The sequence below is a fragment of the Zootoca vivipara genome, chromosome 4, assembly GCF_963506605.1.
Source record: "Zootoca vivipara chromosome 4, rZooViv1.1, whole genome shotgun sequence".
NCBI lineage: Eukaryota > Metazoa > Chordata > Lepidosauria > Squamata > Lacertidae > Zootoca > Zootoca vivipara.
In genome coordinates, this window is record NC_083279.1 from 77,234,295 (window position 1) to 77,256,928 (window position 22,634).

A 22,634-nucleotide genomic window follows, 5' to 3' on the forward strand; every position below is an offset into this window, starting at 1 on the left:
CTTGCACAAGTTTAACAGTCTTCTTCCCTTCCCTTCTGAGATTCTGCACCCTTTGGTTACAATCTTCTGATTTAAATGAGATTTTCAGTGTTGCTTTTCTGTGCAAAAGGAAAGGTTGGTTAGAGATTTATGAATAGCCCTGTTACTCTCTTTTTTAAAAAGTGGGCTTGAGAAGGAACCAGACAGGAGTATTCTGCTTCCAAAGGGACTTGGGAAGAAATCGCTACAAAGGGAACCCCATAAATTACCACTCACGTACCCTCCTATTCCTCTGTCCTCTTGCTTACCTGTGCCTCCCAATTCCCCAGCTGCATCTATTCTCTTTCTCATTAGCTGCTTATCCCAAGCAACTAACGGCACTTTCTGATTTGATTTGAAGTATGTAGAGAACAAATTGTTTCTTAATTCTGTCTAGCTTGGCTAGAAACAACCAACCTGCAGATGTTTTTCTGCACCGCTGGGTACTGTAAACTTGCAAGGCAGCTAAAAGGTTCTTTCTGAACTATTTGTAGTGCAGTATGGAGCTGCTGGGACGCAGGTGGCGCTAGGGCAATCAGAAGGTTGGTGGTTCGAATCCCTGCCACGGGGTGAGCTCCCGTTGCTCGGTCCCTGCTCCTGCCAACCTAGCAGTTCGAAAGCACGTCAAAGTGCAAGTAGATAAATAAGTACCGCTACAGCGGGAAGGTAAACGGCGTTTCCGTGCACTGCTCTGGTTCACCAGAAGCGGCTTTGTCATGCTGGGCACATGACCTGGAAGCTGTACGCCGGCTCCCTCAACCAATAACGCAAGAGGAGTGCCGCAACCCTAGAGTCACCGCTGCCAGTTCTAGGACTTCCCTGGAAATCCTAAGTTGCTTTCAAGAAGCTTTAATTTGTCCCTTGCTTTTAATTAAATGCAACCTTCCCCTATTTTCAGAGTTCATAATTCCCTTTGAAACAAAACAGTGGGAGGAGGGGACATGGTGCTAGCAATTCTCAGTTAGTGATCCTAATTCCCCCCATGACGTATATTGATCTGATGTACCTGCTTTTAACTCCCCCCCTTTACTTTTTTCGTATCAAAAGTTCTTGAAATGTGCTTTTGCTCCACCCCCCTCTCTCTGTGTATGTATGTTGGGGGGGGGGCTTTTTTGAGTCTGTTGCTTTCATGTCTTGTTGCGGTATCATGATGAAGGGAGTATGGCACAGAGAACAGCTCAAAAGAAGAAAAAGAAACGTAGCTGTAGAATTATTTTAACTTTCAGTTGATTAGCTTTCAACATCTTGATCTAGGGAAAGAAGATCCCCCAGGATGGTGCCGGTGATGGTGAAATTCAGAAGTTTGATGGAGCAGGATATGACAAAGATCTGGTTGAAGCTCTCGAAAGAGACATCGTGTCAAGGAATCTAAGTATTCATTGGTACAGTGCTTACTTTGTAAAGTGAGAAGTGCTAGAATTCTTATCTGCCCAAGAAACTAGATACCTTAATCCTGAGGTTGTGGTTACTGCATAGTAAGTAAAACTCAAGGAAAAAACAGGAAAAGTGGCTTGTGGCACCTTAAAAACCAGCATAAGCTGTGGTGGACTAGAGCTTAGTTGCAAAAAACAGAATGCACAGCTACCTTTCTGCAACTTGTATTGTGAGTGCATTTTCTTCCTACACTACAGCCATTCTCTACACATTGAGTGCGCTGGACATATTCAAAGGCATGTTCCTGCCCCAAAAGTACAAGGTAAAAACTGATTTCATAGTTATAATCCCCAATATTCAAAGTTAAGTTCCAGTGAGCCAAGGCTCAAACTAAGCTCAAATTGGCATCAAGTGTGGTTCACGTGACGTGGTAATCCAGGCTTTGTCTGGCAGTTGGAAAGCAGCTCACAGGTGATTTTCGCCTCCTTGGTCTTTTTTGCTTCCACCTGCTTCCACCTGGCGAGAAGAGAGCTAGGCTTAGCTCAACATAGTGTGTGGGTGCAAGAGTAAAGAAGACGAGGGACTGCAAAGACTATTTCTGAAGCCTCCCTTTCCCCACCTATGGCCATATAGTCAGTAATGGACAGGACATGTAATCCACCTAGAAACAGAGGATCCAAAATTCTCGGCTAACTTTAACTGAGGTCCTGCATGATGCTGTCTTAGCCAGCCCAAATAGTGTGGGCCTTACAGTTTCTTAGGATCCTACCTCCTGAAAGGTGTTCAGTGATCTTCCTTGCTGTTAGGGGTCTCTGAACGTGTTCAACTTCACACCCCATCCCCTCCCCCATCTCCCAAAAAGAGCAGTACTAGCCTAATCCTCTCCAACCTGCAGGACTGTTGGCAGCCTCCCCTTTTTGCTGGGTCCAGGCTATCATTTCAGCCTGAGACTGAATTAAAGGAGAGTGTTGGAAGTCTAAAATATTGGGGGCATCTGGTACAGTTGTCTCGATCACTCAGTGGATCTCATATATTTCATAGACTTATAGAGGGCTAGCTCCGTTTAGACAGTGGATATTTCTCCTATATCGGGACTGCCTGGTCCAGTATTGTAAGCAGACATATAACCAGCCTCTGTAGGCTTGACAGCCACACCTCCCACCTGGTTGAAGTGGTTCATTTGTGTTTCTGTTTTATCAGGAGAGCTTCTTTTGCTAATGGTGTACTGTTCAGAACATAAAGCAGGATTTTCATTCTTAGTACTATGAGCAAAAGCTTCATTACAGGCACTCATTAAAATGCCCTTGAGCATTTTCTCACATTTAAAAATGTTTCCTTGGTGATCATGCTTTCAGAGAGCCTTTATTATTATTATTATTATTCAACATCTTGTGGCAGGGTTAGTTGAAAGTCATTCTTCCCCACCCATGTCTTTCATGTAGAAAGCCATTTTCAGGAGGCTGGCTTTTACTTGCATCCTGCTTAAGAAAACACTATTACTTACTTTAAAATAAATGAAAGATGTTACTTTTTTAAAGCAGAATATATTGTGCATGAATCTTCTAATCTTGGTTGATCTTTCACAGGGATGATATAGCAGACTTGGAAGAAGCAAAAAAATTATTAAGAGAAGCAGTTGTTCTTCCCATGTGGATGCCGGATTTTTTCAAGGGGATCAGGCGACCTTGGAAGGTGAGAACCGTCAAACTATTGTATTCATGTCTGTGCAGTTGTAAGTACAAAAGATGTGTTTCTGCATAATGCTGCATTGTGTATTTAGTCGTTTCCTCCTATAATTGGCTGTCCAAAATTGCAGGGCTGCGTGTTAAATTTGATAATTTGTATTGGTTTACAAACAGTTAGTCTGGTTATTGGGTGTGTTTTGAGATGATGCTGTTATCACTGGCAGGTGACCTCATTTTATTTGGGAGTCACAACTGTGGACCCAGTTAAAACTTTGGGGATATTTGAGGCTTAGTCCTTTTTATGTGGATTAGGTGCAGTCACTCCATTCTTTTAGATAATGGGTCAAGATGCATCTGTCCTGCAAAGCTTTTGGAGAAGGGTGGGATGGTTTGGATGGATTTGTTTATTTATTTAACTTATTGGTTGCAAGTTACCCAAAGGTCTCAAAGAGAATTACAATAAAGAAAAAAATATATACAAATACATAGTAACAAAGGGGAAAGGAGAGACTTTGACACATATTCCCCCATTGTACCATTTTATGTGTTGCTTTTTATGTTGTTGACATTTTAATTAGGGTTGTACTTGTTAATTTCTGTGTGCTGCCCTGTCACCATAAGGCAAGGGTGGTATATAAATATTTTTAAAAAGAAAAATACCATTAACTTTCTGGATTTCTGCTGATCTCATTTTCAATTTGGATATTAAGATATACCTTATTGTTTTGATCAACAATCACACGTTAGAAACCAATGTGGAAATTGCAGCCTGTAGATCCTGATAAACTTTTCTTCTGCCATGTATATCATGATCAAAGGACCTAACAGGTGTTTGAGAAACTGAAAAGTGCAGAATGTTTGCTAAACAATAAATACAGAAGCTGGGGAAAATATGGAATGATGCTCTCTCTGTCTGGCTCTCTCCATACATACATACATACATACATGCATGCATAATTTTGTTTGTATGCCACCTTTCCACAGTTCAAATCATGCTGAAGCATTACAACATGAAAAAATACATAACTGCAACATAACAAAAGTAGTCAATAAATGAAGCATTAAAAATACACAACCAAATGGAACAATTTCCACGTATCTCACAAGTTCTAAAATAAAGATACATAAAACCACAGCATCAACAACCTCCTCATCCCCCGGAACAATACCCCAACCCAAGTATCTGTTCAGCAGCCTCAGCTTTTGTTGCTTCAGTCATTTAGGGCAGCGTTTCTCAACCGCTGTTCCGCGGCACACTAGTGTGCCGCGAGATGCTGGCTGGTGTGCCGCGACGTGCCGCGACGAGAAGGGCGATTTGCATTGTCACGTGCCTGGCGGCCGCCAATAAACACCACTGACCCGCCGGAAAGCAATATTTCTCCTCCTCTTTCCCGAAGCTCAGTGCAAACGAGCCTGGCGGCCGCCAATACTCAACACTAACCCGCCGGAAAGCAATATTTGGCAAGTGTTTCTTACAGTCATAATTATAATATAGGGCGGCACAGAGTTAAATTTTTAAACTTTTTTAATGGTGGTGTGCCTCGTGATTTTTTTCATGGAACAAGTGTGCCGTGGCCCAAAAAAGGTTGAGAAACACTGATTTAGGGCCCTGCTTTCCCAGGCCAGGTGGGGAAAGGCCTGCAAGGCAGGGAGCAGTTCTTCCAAGACAGCTAGTATGGTCTGTTCTCTCCTCCATCCCCTCTTGACCTTTGTTTGCATTATGGGGTGAGGACAGGGTGATTTTTTCACCATTATTGGCCGAAATAAGCATTTGGTGTCACTCATTCTGAGTAATAACTCGGATAGCAACCAGCCAGCTCTTGTGTGCTCAGGCTCTCTCGAGAACAATTCTCAGGACAGCTGCTTTTATTTCCAAAGTAGGCCCTCTGTATGAAACAGACAGCTCCCCTCCTAGCTGAGCACAGGCATGGGTAGATATATTTGTGTGGACATCAGAGAGGTTCCGGTTTTGCTTCCATGGAACTGTACTTTGAGCTAAGAAAGGCCAGGCGCCAGTTGTGCTTCCCACTGTTCAACTAGCGATGGTTACAACAGCAAGGCATAACCCTGCTGTGCTTCCATCAAAACACCCACCCCTTGCTGTGCAATTGAGCATATGTGGAAAATTTGTAGATTTGACTGAGCCAGAAAGAAAAGATAAGTTTTGTATAGAGGAGTTTAACTAGCCATTCATTGCTGGAATCTAATTTTCATAAAGAAACAAAGCAAGGCGTTTCATAAATTCACTTTGTTCAACTGCCCAGTTTTGAAAAATAGGTCAACTGTGTGGAGTGGAATACAGTGCAGATTAGCACCTGGGTTCCTATAAAGCAAAGATTGGGAACCTATGGCTCCCTAGATGAAGATAGTTTTCCATCAGCCAACAGCAGGTATGGCCAGGAATGATTGGAGTTGTAGTGCGGCGACATCAGGGTGGGGCAGAGTTTCTCCTGCTATATAGGTATGAGTTTAAAGCAGGCATCCCCAAACTTCGGCCCTCCAGATGTTTTGGACTACAATTCCCATCTTCCCCGACCACTGGTCCTGTTAGCTAGGGATCATGGGAGTTGTAGGCCAAAACATCTGGAGGGCCACAGTTTGGGGATGCCTGGTTTAAAGAGTCAAAACATGATTGGATCTCATAGCACTTTCACCTTAACTTACCTAGGGTTGTTTATGACTTCATGACTACTACAACCACCATGGAAATATCCTAAATTGTCTCATATTTGTTTATTAAATAAGAAGAGGGGATGAAATGTTCCATAGTGCAAGCAGAAATTCTTGCACTCGTGGAAGCACTTCATCAGATCCTGCCCCATTTTTGTTCTTCCGTACTTTTACCTGTATTTCCTATTGTAGCTATGATTTTATTAAAAATTCTGGTGGGTTTTTTAATCTATTTGTGTTTGTTTTCCTTTTCGCCTTTGTTGCTAAAGAGAGTATTTAATTTTTTTCAAAAACGAAATATATATTTTGTGTGTGTGGACCAGAGCCCATTTTACTACTATGGCCAAGTATTTAACGATATTACAAAATACTATTTTATCTTCTGCAGCTTTTACCTTTGATTTCAGGAGAATGTCTGTAGCCATAGAAATGCCATTTAAATACCAGCTGTATAGAAATAATATGAACACTTGTGATTTAATTACCCATAAACGTACGTTGGAGCCTACATTAGGAGAGTCCTTAAATGGCTATAGAGGTAGTGAGAGTTAATGGAAAATCTAGACACAGTGAGTCCATTATGCCCAAAGAATCGGGGAGGGGAAAACAATTTTGAATAATTGCGTTTTCGGTTGATTTGTTTTTATAAGTCTTCTCCATGTCAAACTTTCAAAGTAATCTCCACCCCACTCTGAGGAGCAGGCAATTTTTAATTTGCAGAGTGGATAGCTTTTAACTGGTTATTTTATTGTGGTGGTGTTTTATGTAAGATATTAATTGCAGGAAGTCTATTGTGATGTGCAATTCTAATTTCAGCTAATTTTATTACCCTGAAAAAAAAGTTCTTGTTAGAATTTAATCTGATCTTATGTTTGCAGGGGAATGAAATATGTCAGTAGCAGAGTGTCTGGTGAGAGAGCATGGTGGCAACTGGTCTCCTTAAATTATTGCTGTGCATTTCTGAGGGTGAAAATCTTCTGTAGTGAGACCCCAGCCTTTACCAGCGATGGCCAAATTCTAGCTCCTGAGCTCTTCAGGGCTCTTTAAAAGATCTGAACATTGCCAACAGTTCAACAATGTGAATGGGAGAAAAGGGCGGGGGGACCCGCATGTGAACGAGGTTGGCATTCTTCCCACCTTTCCAACCCCCGTCTTCCCAGCCGATGTTTGGTAGGCCAGGATAGTGAAACCTTGAGAATCAAAGAGCAGGGTTAGCTAGGGGCAAATTTTTAGCTTCAGGCTAACTTGGGTAGGGTGAAGAAGAAGTGAAGTGGGGTTAGGGTTTTAGAAAGGAAGGACATGGTGGCAGTTGAGACTACAGTATTATCCAGTAGCACTTAGAGAGAGATATTTTTAAAGTGCAGCTCTGGGTCCTCATCATCCAAAGGTGAACAAGCTTTAATATCTGTCTCCTTTCAGAGTACTTTTAAGTTGATAGTTCTACTGTTAGATAAGCTCTGTCCCTGAAGACAGAGTTTGTGAAACACAGAAGTTTACTAGTTTATCAGAACGGATTATATTCCCGCTGCCCCTGTCTGTCAGTTGAAACACTTTGGATATTCTTTTTTGCTTTGTACTATGCTGATATATATTCCTTTCAACTTTCATTGCACACTAAGAGGTGACTTGCATTTTCTTTAGGTGTGCAGTATCTTCCTGCAGAAGTGCTTGAAAATATTGGCCTGGTTTGAATGATGGTTCCAGGCTTCATAAACCATAATGTGATCCTGACTTATTTTCCTGGTTTATTAACCAGCATTAAGCCAGACTTCCTTGTTCAAGTGCAATGGGGAACTCTGTCTTAATACAAGCCAGAAGCTGGTGCGTGATGGGATTGAGGGGAGGAGCGCTTGGCCCTGATGCTTATCTCTGGCTTCATAAACCGTGGAATGATTGTCCAAAGCCGTGCGTGAGCTTTGCTGGTCAGGACGCAGGGGAGAAAACATGTAGGCTATTCAGGATGCCAATTCATATTGCATGTGTGCTTGATGAAGCCCTAATTTTTAAAGGGGGGCGGCAGCTTTGTATTGCAGAAAGGTCACCTGATTTATTTATTTAATTAATTTGTTAGTTGCTTTATCTTACCAGGGCAACCCAAAGCAACATAAAACCAACCAAACAGACTGAGGGAAAAATCTCACAGAGATACTTTAAAACCCCAAAGAAAAAGAAATACATTACAAACACCCTTGCCCACTTCTAAAAGGCCACAGATAATTAAATGCCAAAAGCCTGGCTATAGAGGAAATATTTTGCCTGGCACCTAAATATATATATATAATGATGGTGCCAGGCGAGCCTCTCTGGGGAGAGCATTCTGCAAATGAGGAAGCACGGCAAAAAAAGGCCTGTTCTTGTGTTGTTGCCCTCCAGACCTCGTGTGGAGGAGGCACGCGAAGAAGGGGCTCAGATGCTGGTTGCAGGGTTCAGGTTGGTTTGTATGGGGCAAGGCGGTATTGAATCTGAGTTTGTGGCGGGTTGTTCATTGTACACAGTCATCTATTTATTTCAGTGCAAGGTGTTTTCTCCATAAAGTGGCAAACTAAATTTGGGGTGGGGAGGGGAACCTGCTACAGTGGTATTTATTACCATTATTTATTAAATTTATATACCGCCCTTCATCCAAGGATCACAGGGCAGTTTACAGCATAAAAATACAAAACGAAAACACAAAATACGTAACAACAAAAACCAACAATCCCTTCTCACAAACACATTTAAAAGGCCATAGATAGTTTAATCAGCCCAAAGGTCTGATTATAAAGTTACTAAATGCCACAGATTAGAGCCAAATATACAGTAGTACCTCGGGTTACGAACACGATCCGTTCCGGATCGCGGCTCGTAACCCGGAAAGGTCGCAAACCGAGTGCCGCTTCTGCGCATGCGCGGGATGTGCGCGTGCCGAAAACACTTCTGGGTTTATGGAGTTCGTAACTCGAAGTGTTCGCAACCCGAGTGGGTCGTAAACCGAGGTACGACTGTACTCTGCTTGCGCCTGGATCTTGGCACTTTTCTGGTCTGTGCTGCTGAAAGGGAAAAGACTCCAGGTAAACTCAACCTGTGGAAGCTGGAAGAGCAGGTTGTTCTCATTCCCTCTTCTGCAGTCTCTCACTAGTGCCTACAAACTCCTCTTCCTTTCCTGGGCACCCTGCCAAGAAGAAACAGTGCTGGTTCAAAATGTATTGCTCCGGAAAGCCCACTAGGGTGAGCGTTTTGCTGAGAGGCACTTATCTGCTGGGACTCTGACCCTTGGACCACAACTAGCACACTGCTTGCTCATTGTAAACTGATGTGCACCATCTTAGTATACCTCCAATATTAAAAAACAACAACCCGTGTCTTATCATTTTATCCTGCAGCAAGACTTCTAGGCTCAATTTAGCTCAATATTTCTACAATAGTAGCTACAAAAGGGTTGAACTATAGGAGATACTCTCTAATTTCCATTACCTTTCAGGTGTCAAGTAGCAGTCAGCTTTGCGTTAATGAAATCAATTATGGTTTTTATGAATCAACAGCCGCAGATTATCGTAATAGCACAACTGGCTTTGACAATGCTAGGCTGTGTTTAGACAAGTTCATTTAATTTTATTATTCTGCACCGTTGTGCACTTGTACCCGCTTGTGCTTATTCAGTTGCCCTCCTTTAATTTTAGGGAGTGTTGATGGTTGGCCCTCCTGGGACTGGTAAAACCATGCTAGCGAAGGCTGTCGCTACAGAATGTGGAACAACTTTCTTCAACGTTTCTTCCTCCACTCTGACATCCAAGTATCGAGGCGAGTCTGAAAAGTTAGTTCGCTTGTTGTTTGAAATGGTAAGTATTACTGATGCTCAAGATGTTATATAGTGGGCATCTAAGTTACTCCAACACATTGGATAGTATCCAACTCAGTTTTATTCAGGGCAGACCCATTGAAATGAATGAACCTAAGTTTGTTGTGCCCATTGATTTCAATGGCTGTACTTAGAAGTCCTAGAACTATCATTACTCATTGGGTAACGTTTCTCAGCCACATTTGCCAACCATGTTATACCAACCAACAACAACTACAGAGTGCCTGTAATATCCCTAGCTTTTAGATCTAATGGCATCTGTTTCCAAAATGACTCATTATGTGTGTGTTGTTTACCTGTAGGTAGTATGAAATCTTTCACAGCTTCCTTTAATGCTTTGCATTTATCAGAGTCAAGGCCTGATATTTCTTTAACTTTCTGCCTTCTGAGGGGTTTTTTTTGTTTCTTATTCAAAATGTTTTCTTCTTTCTATTTCATCTTTTGCATTCCCCCCTTTCATTTTCTGTAGCACTTGTAATGTGCAGAATTCTTTCTAAACATCATGTTACTCATCTTTACACAATTATTGCGAGGTAGGCTGCTTTGATACCTGCTTTACAAAAGAGGCTCGTTGATTAACATGCATATGTAACATATAATGATTCAATCACCACAGCCCCATAACAGAAGGAAATAGTTTGTTTTTGTCTTCTGCTCATTAGAACTTTGTGTCAGAGCTATGTCACACATCTGACTGATTCACGGTTTGCAATGTTTTAGAAATGACTCGAACAGTAGCTAGAACTTACGTTACAGACACACAAACAGGGGCAAATCTGTCAGGTTTTCTAAGGTGCCACAATAATTTTTTTCAAGAGATTTGCAAAAAATATATGAAAAATTGAGTGTTTTTTTGGTACATGTTGTACCATTTTTATGTCCCCCCCCCCACAGTCGTAACAGTTGGCCAACACCACAGTAGTGATGTCTACATCTGCTCTGCTGAAACTTTCCTACCAACAATGGAGCCCTATGCCTTTTGTGCTGACAATTAAAAAACAAGTGTCTAAGCACCTGGAATATTAATAAACATTCAATAGCACCCTACCAACTGAGCCAGTGGCTAGGGAGGGCTCATTTATTCCACTGAAGCCAGAGCCCTCATAATCTATAATAGGGGCATCTACTTTGGTGTCCTCCAGATGTTGTGGGACTCCAACTCCCATTGGCCCTATTCAGTATGTCCAGTGGTCCTATAACTTTTGGAGGACACCGTGCTGGCCACCTGCTGTCTGTAGCTACAAAGGGTTAAGAAAACTGCTAGACTAGCATTTTCCCCTCTTGTTGATTCCCTCCCCCTCTTATATTTGGAGATAAATTGACAAAAATGTACTTTTTCTATATCTGTGTGATTTAATCAGATATATTATTTGCCTTTCTGCAATCATGCAAGTGGTTCTAAAAGAATATCCCAAACCAGCTTTGATTTAGCATTAGATACTGTATATAGATGCTTTTCCTAAGGCAGATGTTGTAAGGTAAGCACATCTTTGTCAAAGGGGCATAGTCAACTAAGCTTTGCTCAGAGTAGACTCAATGAAATGAATGAGCATCACTTAAAGTACATCTTGTATATGATGGAATCTCACAAAAACTGAAATGTTGTATTTAGTAAATGTTTTCTTTGTTTCAAGGCCCGATTTTATGCACCCACAACCATTTTCATTGATGAAATAGACTCCATCTGTAGCCGCAGAGGCACCTCTGATGAACATGAGGCAAGCCGTCGGGTCAAATCTGAGTTGCTTGTTCAGATGGATGGTAATGTTTGATATCTGCACTGGAGCTTCCCTTTGATTTTTATAAATTGCTTGTAGGCTTGTTTTGGAGAACGTGTGTGGCTGGTTAAAAAGCAGCACATTTACCAACATGTTCTGAACTGTTCTCGTTTTAAGCTGTTCACCTTTTGCTGACATAAATATTCTGGCCATGGTCAGAGGACACATGATGCAGCCACCTTGCTGAAGCTAACCTGTTCTGGGTCTGCATGGGGGAACCATGAAAGCTGCTTGGAGTTCTATCATAGAGGAAATGTGAAATGTAAATGTAATACAAAGAAAGAACACGGCATAGTTTTATGCTCATTTTTCTCTACAAAGACCACTTAAAATGCATTTTCCCAATTAAGTGGCAAATTTTATATATATACTGTATGTTTTGTATATATATATGTTTCCTTTTGTAAAAAGTTTTAAATACTGTTCTTAAGACTGTCCCCAGGGTACTTAATAAAGATGATTAAATATAAGAATAAAAAATAATATATTACAATACACAAGACATGGGAGATTAATAATCACCATTTTTTGGTTTTGTTTTATAGTAATTAGCAGCCCTGCGTAGTTGCTTTGAAAACTGGTAAAGAGTTGCTGGGGGAAATTAACCCTTCTGTCCACCCCATTTCCTGGCCATCTAAATGGCTACTTACCCTCCAGTGCTGTTTGGATGTGTTTCTCTGACCATCATCAGTTTCTGTGGAATGGGTTACTTTGTTGTGCTTTGTGGAAGCAAATACAGTAGAACCTCGGTTGATGAACGTTTTGGCTTTCGAACGCCGAAAACCTGGAAGTTTCCCTATTATATTGAGGCTACTGCTTTCAGTTTTCAGTTTTCGAACATTTCGGAAGTCGAATGGTCTTCCAGAACAGATTATGTTCGAAAACCGAGGTTCCACTGTACATGGTTTGGCATTGGGCCTCATACACTGCCTCTGTTCTGTACTCATCATATTGTGCCTAGCCAAGTGCCTCCCCCCCCCAAGTCACCTGTGTTATGGTGCTGCCCACAATAAGTTCTTAGATTTCTCTGTGTACCCCTGGGCTCAGAAAAGTTTGGGGCCTTAACCTCTTCATTTCATGGTTTTAGGCTGGTGTTCTTTAGTTGAGGAGGATTTAATGGCTCCCCTGTATCATGTATTCTGAGCTGGAATCTCTCCTTAGCTTTTGTTGCACTAGTTTTATAGGATCTCTGTGTTATATAAACTAGCTTTATTAGAACTTTGATTTTAATTGTTTGGTTGTTTTGTTTCTTTGAAGTATAGGATAAGCTCAGCTTTTGGATGTCTGAAAAATCTAATAAATAATATAAATAGTACCCTGTTGTCAGCTATGTCTTTTGTTGATGTAGGAGTAGGCGGGGCTCTGGAAAACGATGACCCTTCGAGAATGGTGATGGTGCTGGCTGCTACAAATTTCCCCTGGGACATTGATGAAGCTTTGAGAAGGAGACTGGAGAAAAGGATCTATATACCATTGCCTACAGGTGGGAGGGCCATGATCTTTTCTGTCCAGATGCACTTTTCTTACATTTTGTTATTTGAAGTCCTCTGACACTTTGGTTGCAAACATTTGGTTGCATTTTCAGCAGCTAATAACTTGCCAGTGCTCTCTCCCTCACTACCTTTTCCCTTAAGGGTTGAGATTGGAGACTGAAAGGGTTTCAGTGTTCCATTACAGACCTGGTGAGAGAGATGGTAGTTCATTTTAATGAGCTTGGACTTATTTTGAATGTTTAACAGTCCTTGATTAAGCATCAAAGGCTGCCTTCAGACATATTTTAAAGAAATATTGCCAGTGCATTTCCATGCTCTTGCCGATTAATGCAGAGAAGCGGATCCATGAATTTTCACTCTCAGGCTGGCTGTGCTGTAAATCAGCTCTCGCCTGACCTTTACGACTAGATTTCCAGCCGTTCAGATTGCAGCGTGCTGATTGTTCCCCTGCCTGAGGATGCCATTTCATATATTGCTTCTCCTTGGCTGTCAGTCATATATGCTATTAATTTCAAGATCCTTTATCATTTTAGCTTTATAAAGTGGCGTTTTCTCTTGATACATTGGGATGCCTGCTTGCCTCCATGACCCCTCGAGATAACAGAATAGAAGTACAGTGTGGTTGTAAACTCTTAAGGGTTGAAGTAAAATAAAAAAATTCCTTCAGTAGCACCTTAAAGACCAACTAAGTTTTTATTTTGGTATGAGCTTTCGTGTGCATGCACACTTCTTCAGATACAGTGAAATGGAAGTTTCCAGGCACTTATGTAGAGAAGGGGTGGGGAGGGGTGGGGATGGGGAGGGGGGATCACTCAGAAGGGTGGTGGAAATGGGTGATTGACTGACTGATAGCTGTTGATGACCGCAAACGACTGCAAATGGTTTTGCATGAAAAAGCAAGGGTTGAGATGGCTGAAGATCGCTTATCATGTATAATGAGATAAGAACCCGATATCTCTGTTCAAACCAGGTCCCTCCATGGTTTTGAGCTTGGTGATAAGTTGCAATTCAGCAACTTCTCTTTCCAGTCTATTTCTGAAATTCTTTTGTAGTAAGACAGCTACTTTGAGATCTTGTATAGAATGTCCTGGGAGATTGAAGTGTTCTCCTACTGGTTTTTCTGTCTTCTGGTTCCTGATGTCAGATTTATGTCCATTTATCCTTTGGCGTAGGGTTTGGCCTGTTTGTCCAATATAGAGAGCTGAAGGGCACTGTTGGCATTTGATGGCATACACAATGTTAGAGGATGAGCAATTAAATAGTCCTGAGATGGTATGTTGGATGTTGTTGGGGCCAGTAATGGTGTTGTCTGGGTGTATGTGGCAGCAAAGTTGGCATCTGGGTTTATTGCAGGCTCTGGTACCAGTGTCCATGTTAAGTCTGGTGGTTGTATTATTGTGGGTGAGGAGTTGTTTAAGATTGGGTGGCTGTCTGTAGGCAATGAAAGGTCTTCCTCCCAGAGCTTGAGAAAGGGAGCGGTCATTGTCCAGGAGAGGCTGTAGATCTCTGATGATGCGTTGTACTGTTTTAGCTTGGGAGCTGTATGTGATGACTAGTGGTGTTCTGTTATTTTCTTTTTTGGGTCTGTCTTGCAGCAGGTTCTCTCTAGGTATCTGTCTGGCTCTGTTGATCTGTTGTTTAACTTCATCAGGTGGATATTTTAGTTCTAAAAAGGTTTGCTGTAGATCTCTTAGGTGAGATTCTCTGTCTGTAGAGTTGGAACAGATGCGGTTGTAACGTAAGGCCTGGCTGTATACGATGGATTGTTTGGTATGTTTGGATGATGACGACAGCTCCACCCTTGTCTGCCTCTTTAATTATAATGTCTGGGTTGTTCCTGAGATTTTCTATGGCTCTCCTTTCAGCATGGTTTAGATTTTGTTGTAAGCGATGGTGTTTTCTGGTCACATCCGTTTGGATTCTGTGGCGGAAGCATTCGATGTACAGATCTAGTGTGGTATTGCGTCCATCAGGAGGGGTCCATGTGGAGTCCCTTTTTGTGTAACTTCTTTTCGGTGGTAGTTGGTGGTCAATGTTCTGTTCATTGATGCGTTTGGAGGGTGATGGTTGTTCCCCAGTAAGTTGAGAGGTGTTGTGTTGTGTTTCAACTCTTAAGGGTTGAAACAACGTATTGGAGCACAGCATGGGGCTGCTGGCAATAACAGCATCTCTAGCATACATTCTTCCCCTCTCCCCTTGTAAGGTTGAGGTTGACTTAATATATATCATGATGACATTGGTGTGAGTTTCCCTACTCCACACTTTCGGATCCTGCTGGTAGGATGGGAGAATCACCACCGTGTGATGTCTTGATACATGAGAAGTGATCCAAAAGGTTACAGAGGAGAGGGAAAATGCTTAACCTAGAGATTTAATTTTGCTGTGTCAACTTGCATGTTGTATGTAATGTGTGGTGTGGTGTTGATCTGTCATCAGGGAGCCTCTGGTTCACATCCTCATCCATGAATTCACCTGGTGAGCTTGGACCAGTCACTCTCTCGGCTTTACTTTACAAGGCTGTTGTCAGGATAAAATAGCTGACAACGGTTGGGGGAGAACCATGCATGCTGCCTTGAGCTCGTTGGAGAAAAGACTGACTACACACATTCAATAAATACTAATAGTTCCAGCTTATAATGGGAGCCCTGACTTTATGGCTGATTGGGGTATTACATATGATTTAAATTGCCTTGCAGATCTCTGTCATGTTATTGATCTAAACTTCCCACTTATTGCTAATGCAAAAGAGAAGATGAAAGGCATACATTTGTTTGCATTTATAGTTTTAATCATTTGAAGCCATAATTGCTTTCAGCCCTGTTTGCAGGGCGGGGCGGGGGAAGTACCTCATCTGAAGTTCTACCACGTTATTGGTTCTGGCTTCTATCTGTGCAGTGCAGAATGGGCACCTTGCTAAGGTGTGTCTACTTCTCCACCGAGACAAGGATAGAGTGCCACTTCCAGATTGCCACTGTTTTGTGGGTGGGATTCAGCCACACCTGACATCTTATAGCATCCCCACAAACCTTTTGCAAACAGATCAGGAAGAATGTTCAATGAACAGGTCATCTGGAAGAAACTAGTGTTGGAAAAAACATGGAAAAATAACTTTCACTGTTGCTGTTTTAGGTACTCTGCAAAGTTACCCATGGTGAGACATGTATGCAGAATCATCTTAAAAGATCAATTATTCTGTGTTTTTTGAAACCACTATTTTTAACTGTCAACACAGTACAGAACTCCCAGCTACAATGTGTGCATGGAATGTTTTTATACCAGTACAGTATAGCTTGCCAAAGGCACATTGTGATGGATGGGAAGCTTGTATATTTTATATTTTTGGTGTTTATACTATACCATCAATGTTCATTGTACCTTACAGCACCATACGGGCAAATTGGGCATCTCTCTGCTCACAAAAAGCTGGCACTCGAAAACTCACAATGAGGGGAAAGGGAAAGGAGAGAAGAATGTGGGCAAAGGTCAATGCATGTGCTTAATTAAATTAACTTAAAAAGAAACATTGTTCAACTGAAACCCCTGGGTCACTTATATCATCAGAGCAATCATTTTCATTATCTAAAACTTGTTCAGGGTCCCTCCTCAGCAACTGGGGCAATCACTCTTTAATAGGGAGGGTGTTAAATTCAGAAACTGAAGATAATACAGCAAAATCTATTGGGCAGAGGGAGAGGAGGGACCTCTGTGTGTTTGACAGGGGAGAGGGAAGGAATCCACCCATCCTTATTTAGAGTGTATCCGTTCCACTTGGCTTCCCCCATTGTGTAACCACTTCCTTTTTCTCATAATTAAAAGGATCTCCCTTCCTATTTTTCTGTTTGTCTAAAAAGAAAGTGGAAAAGGATCAACCTGGTTTAACAGTAACTTAATACCTTAACCAAATAATTCATTTAATACCGATTGCTTTAACAAATACTGTTAGCTAAGTAGGACTAAGATTTAGGGTGTTTTCTGCTCTTTCTACAGCTTCTTATTGTCCTGTTGTCTTGTAGACCAATAGAACAATATGCTTCCATTGTCTCCTGTGCTCAACACCAAATATGCACTTAGCACCACACTTTTCATGTTGGCAAGGCATGGACCAAGGTGCTGTCTTAGTGGCCTCGCCCTTTCATACCTGGGGAAAGAAGGGGGGTCAGCAGGTGCAGGGGGTGGGGGAGAGGACCCAACAAAACTCCAGTCTCCAGGAACTCCCCCCCAGACAAACCACACTAAAGTTTGATTGCAGCTAGGCATTAGCAAAGGCTGCACAGAAAATGTGGTTTTGAGAAATGGTTGACACTTGATAGAAGGTATGCTGAAAAAACTTGGGTAGGATAGGGTAGAGCAGGCATCCCCAAACTGTGGCCCTCCAGATGTTTTGGCCTACAACTCCCATGATCCCTAGCTAACAGGACCAGTGGTCAGGGAAGATGCGATTTGTTGTCCAAAACATCTGGAGGGCCGAAGTTTGGGGATGCCTGGGGTAGAGAGTGCATGTTTATGGATGTATGCATATCTATGGATGTTTTCATAGTTAATGGCAAAATGGCTGTTGGAAATTGCTCTCTCTCTCTTTCTGTGTGTGTACACACTGCTTCATACAGAATTCACTAAAATTATATAATTTATTTTCTTTTCAAATGCACTTTTTGCAGTTAATACAGTGACAGTGTCTTTAACATTTAAGAGTCGTCACCAGCGAAATCGCTTCCAGGCTGCTTTTGCTTAGTAATCCCACCCCCCCCACCCCTCCTAAAACCAAATTACAGGGTTAAGTGTTAATGAATATCTACATGTTTGCAAGCCCTGCTCTGATCAAACAACTTTTATTTTTGCAGCAAAAGGCCGAGCAGAGCTGCTTAAGATTAATCTTCGGGAAGTAGAACTGGATCCTGACATCAGCCTGGAAGAAATTGCCGAGAAGATTGAAGGCTACTCTGGTGCTGACATCACTAACGTTTGCAGGTATCCTATTTCCCGGGATTGCAAGCTAAAGAAAAATGGAATTGCTAGGCAAACTACACATACTGAATGCTTTTTTTTTTTTTTAGTACATTGCTGACGACTCAATCTTTTGCCTTTACGCCAGTGCTTTTTAAATTCTCCTTCCCTGGAAACCCTTTCTGCTTCAAATAGTTTGCTGAGGAACCAGCACAAAGCCCAGAGTGTTGCATAAGATCTTGGAACCATTTGGCGGGCTATACACTCAGTTTACACAGGAGGCAGATTAGGTTTCTTAGGTCTTACCGGTGCTCCTTGTGAACTGATAACCCGAAAAGACATTCAGTATTTCTCTGTGCCATGTATTGCAGGGGAAAGCTTGTTTCCCGTTATGGATCTTCTCATTGAAGGAGCCTTAATAGGTGTCTGAGGAATGTAAGTTTCTCCTCGCGCTAGAACTCAGGGTATTTCCAATGATCAAGGGAATGGAGCAACTCCCCTGTAGGAGTTGCAGCATTTGAGGCTTTTTAGTTTAGAGAAAAGGCAAGTAACAGGTGACTGACATGATAGAAGTTAATAAAATTATACATGGCATGGAGGAATCCGATAGAGAAAAGGTTCCCCCCCTCTCATAACACTAGCCACTCATGGACATTCAATAAAGCTGGATGTTGGGCGATTTGGCACATGCAAGAGAGTAGTTCATGAACTGAACAATTGCCTCAGCATCTCCATAAATCCTTGCAAAAAGGGGCGGGTAGGTCTTTTTTTATCGTTTTAATTATCCTCTGCACATTTACCAGATGCCTTAGTGGGTTTCCGTTCCAAAGTGTTGTTTTATGTTACATTAATGTTGGGGATGTTGGAGATGTGCAAGCTTGTTTCGCCACAGGGGAACGCTGAGATAGCTAAGAATAAATGCTTCTGCATTTCTGCTAGAGGCCTGCAACACAAGAGAGGTAATCAAAATCCATATAGTTCCTAGCACACAGTGTTAGTAATTAGTTCTTGTGGATTTTCCTTTGCAGGGATGCTTCTTTGATGGCAATGAGGCGCCGCATTAATGGCTTATCCCCAGAAGAGATCCGTGCATTATCTAAAGAAGAGCTTCAGATGCCTGTTACCAAGGGAGACTTTGACCTGGCTCTGAAGAAAATCTCCAAGTCTGTTTCAGCGGCAGACCTGGAGAAATATGAGAAGTGGATGTCAGAATTTGGATCTGCTTAAGAGACATCATCTCACAAGGGATTTTAGCTTTTCAGTTATAAAATATTACGAAGACTTAGAAATCTTTTAAGGCTTGAGTTTTTCCTATGGACAAGGACCCTTTTAAACTTTTTTTTGCACTTTAAAGGGAACAAAATAAAATGTTACACAATGAAATCATGGTATTTCATGGATGAATACTAAAAGCTGTAAATGTAGCAAGGGAATCCTATGTGGTTTTGGTTGTCTGCACTTTTTTTTAACACTAGTTCCCAGTGTCCTGATTTTCACGTTCTAGTCTTTCCTGGCTTTAATCTGCCAATCAGATATAGGACTGCAGGGGGAAAAAGTTGACAAAACTTACTGTTCTGTACTCTTGTTGTTGGGTCATATTGTTTGTCTAGTTAGAACCTGATTCCTTGAACGTAGGACTGGCATTTTTATTCTTTGCCTCTCCCTCTCTGTTTAGAGAGCTCATCAGTATGATCTAAGTTGAAAACACTGAGATCACTTTACACTGCAGTCACGTTGTCATGGCTACAGTCATACCGTATTTGCTAGAACACTAATAATCATATAAAATGTGAAAGGGAAGTGCATACCTCCAAAATATACACTGTAAATCTGCGGCCAGTTATAGCTCTTTGGCATCTTTTGCTCCCAAACTCTGAAGAAATGCACATGTACTTTTCTCTCCCCTTGTGTTCGCTGCAGCTTGCACCAGGAGAAGTGCAGTGAATGCAATCGCTGCTTAAAGCGTGGAGCAGCCAGTCACAGAAATCATGTTGCATCACAACCTTGATGTTTGAAATCTCAGGGCCAATATTGTTCTTGTTTCAGTTTTACACTTGTGTAAATCTATGGATTTTGCTGGATCTACTGCTGCCCTTGATTTCTCATTGTATACCACTGTAAGCAAACATTTCTTGATATACTTTGGCCTGGTAAGGGCATATAAATTCCAGAGGTTATAGTGGCTTAACTCTCCAGAGTAGGTCATGTTAAATGAGTGTACATCTTGCACTTTTTCATGCTTTAGACTAGCCTTTTTCTAATTGGCTTTGTTACTGCCAGTTGCACCTTTGTTGCAGTACAGGATCCCAAGGATACCACTTGTGGAAGCTAAACTTGAAGATAGAGAGCTGTCATTCTTGACATCCAGGAATAATCTCTCTCTCTCTCTTCTCCCCACCACCCTTATTTCTGGTGCTTTCTAGCATTTATACTTGCGTTTGCATATTTCAGCCGTTTTCTTGGATATGACAAATGGGTTCTCATCTCTGCATAATATTACCAAGGATCCATGGACATGAAAAGAGGCACATAACAGTGGCTTGTTCTTTGGGGCCCTTCAAAAATAATGTATAAGCTCGCTTCTTGAACTTGTTTTGGGTGTGTGTATGTGGAACTCGTTATCAAAAGCTATGTATTTGGAGATGAATGTATATGATCAGAACTGCAACTGAATCTGGCTATAAGAGAGTTACATGAATCACCTAAACCTAAGGCAAGGTTTCCAGTTTAGGGGAAAAAACAGGAATGTCATGTAAATCGGTCTTCGACATCTTGAAATAATCAATAGACATTTCCAAGCCACCCTTTCCTTTGGCAACTCATCTAAAATAATTTGCATTCCTGTCCTTTAAGGCATTGCAAGATGTAGGGGTTTTCAGATGTCAAGCATGCTGATCTAGCACTTTGGGGCAGTATCCAACCCAACAGTTCCTCTGGCACAAGGATGTTTAGCTGCTTGGAAATTTCCCTCCGTCCCTTATCCCCATACATCTCCTAAATTTGCTCTAGAAGGTTGGGGGAAAAACCCAGAACAGATTTAGAGGTCACACAGAGAAGTTCTATGGTGTTCGAGTCCTTGCCCTGGCAGAACTGTTCAGTTGGATATTGCTCTCTGACACCAGTGAGTCACCTGGGAGTAGAGCTGCTCCCTGTATAGATCTCTACTGGTCTTGCCACCATTAGCCGTGTTAGACCAAGGACAAGCATGTTCTATGCTGTGTGGGTGGCACAGTAAAAAAGAAAGAGTAGTCAAGACATCGGATTACCTGGTGGTGTTTCCTAGAGGTGTCTTCCCCAGTTCAGTACTGCAGTGCTAAATCAGTTTTCAGGAAAACGTCCGTCTAGGCCCGGCCTTAGTTTAGTTTCCGCCTCAATCTCCAAGCAACTGACACAACATCTCAGGGAGCTTTTCCTTATAAGGGCTCCGTGCGTTGTTACTTATTCGTTGTAATAGCCGCCTTGTCAGCATAGCACTTTCTAGACCTGTCCAGAACTACAGGTGTGACTTGGTTCCATAAGAGAAGCAAGAGTGCTTATGTAGCAGAGTCCTATCATACCATATTCGGCGAGCTATTAAGGTTGTGTTGGGTTTCTTTACTTTGTTTTAACATAGAAGATGTATTAGGTCAAGACTGTGAATGATCCACTGTGTTCATCTCCAACAAAAGGCAGCTCTGCTTTGGGAGTAATAATAATAATAATAAATATCCTAATGGTGACTCACTTTTTTCTTTTTATGTGGTGCTGTGTGTTCTGTGTACATATTTTGTTGTGTTCCTGGTGTGGCTGAGTTGGGTTTCCTGCTTTGGAAGCGTAAGAGGAGCATGACACCTCATGGAGCTTCCCCCCCCCCCCCGGTCTGTTTTCCCAGCATTATCTCCAGTAGTTCTTTCTTCTCGCTGTCTCCCTTTGGGAAGGTAGCAGGCAACATCATCAAAGTACTTAAGGAATGAAAGGGCTGTCATGGGAAAGGCAACACTCTCTTGGGACCCACCACTTTCCCTCTCGCAGTAGGAGCTGTCTGATTCATGTCAGTAGCTATTTGTACACTTCGGAAATGGCAGAACTTTGTGAATATAAATGAACTCTCCCTTGCTGGAGTTCTTCAAACAGAGGCCGGTTGGGGGTACTCTGTTTCTGCACCAGACAGGGAGCTGGATGAGATTATCTGTACAGCTCCTAACAAGGGTTTGCCCAAGACATTTTGGCAACCGAGGCAAACCCTAAAATGCTCTCCACCAAGAAAGAATGGGGTAAGGGAAGATCTACATCAGGAACAGGGGCGGGCGAGAAAAAATGACATCGGGATCTGCTGTTCCTGCCACCTGAGGTGGTTCCCTCTCCTTGCCTCAAGTCTCTGTCTTGTCCACATAGAAGCACAAAAAAGTATCAATACTTCTCGGTAGGAGGAAGTCAAAATCAGTTTGGGTTATGTAACTTAATAGGCTAAAGTGTTCTCCTTCATGAGTCACTTGCTTGTCTGAAATTACTGAAATTTTCTATTTCTCATCACCCATGTTCCTTCTCTTACCTATTGGGACATTGGGGAGGGGGTGTGTGCCTAACTTTTTGCTTAACTGCGGGTGCGCTTGTATAGTCTGTGGCAACGATTATACCTGAACTGACAAATGCGTGCAAGAGCTGAGTGAGGGGGGTGGGCGGGAGTCATTGTGATGATGAAAGTGAGAGGAAATGAGCCGTATGCCAAATGGGCTGCATGTAATGGAAACCATAGCAACTCCAAGAGAGGTTTATAAATACCATATCACACAGGCTAAGTGAATTCCTCCAAGGATTTGCAGGTAACACTTCAGGACCCGGACAGAGAAAATGA

At 42.1% G+C, this 22,634-nt stretch overlaps 1 protein-coding gene across 4 annotated transcripts in view; it reads left to right on the forward strand.

The window, feature by feature from the left end:
- Window positions 1-21,535, forward strand: part of KATNAL1 (katanin catalytic subunit A1 like 1) — a 37,999-nt gene extending 16,464 nt beyond the window's left edge. For all 4 annotated transcript variants that reach the window (XM_035116129.2, XM_060273807.1, XM_060273808.1 and 1 more), the window contains exons 5-11: window positions 1,273-1,400; window positions 2,979-3,084; window positions 9,407-9,565; window positions 11,220-11,346; window positions 12,712-12,846; window positions 17,698-17,824; window positions 18,829-21,535. In XM_035116129.2, the coding sequence (XP_034972020.1) occupies window positions 1,273-1,400; window positions 2,979-3,084; window positions 9,407-9,565; window positions 11,220-11,346; window positions 12,712-12,846; window positions 17,698-17,824; window positions 18,829-19,027 (981 nt within the window). In that variant the 3' untranslated portion in view covers window positions 19,028-21,535. The remainder of the gene's footprint in view (window positions 1-1,272; window positions 1,401-2,978; window positions 3,085-9,406; window positions 9,566-11,219; window positions 11,347-12,711; window positions 12,847-17,697; window positions 17,825-18,828) is intronic.
- Window positions 21,536-22,634: the final 1,099 nt, after the last annotated feature.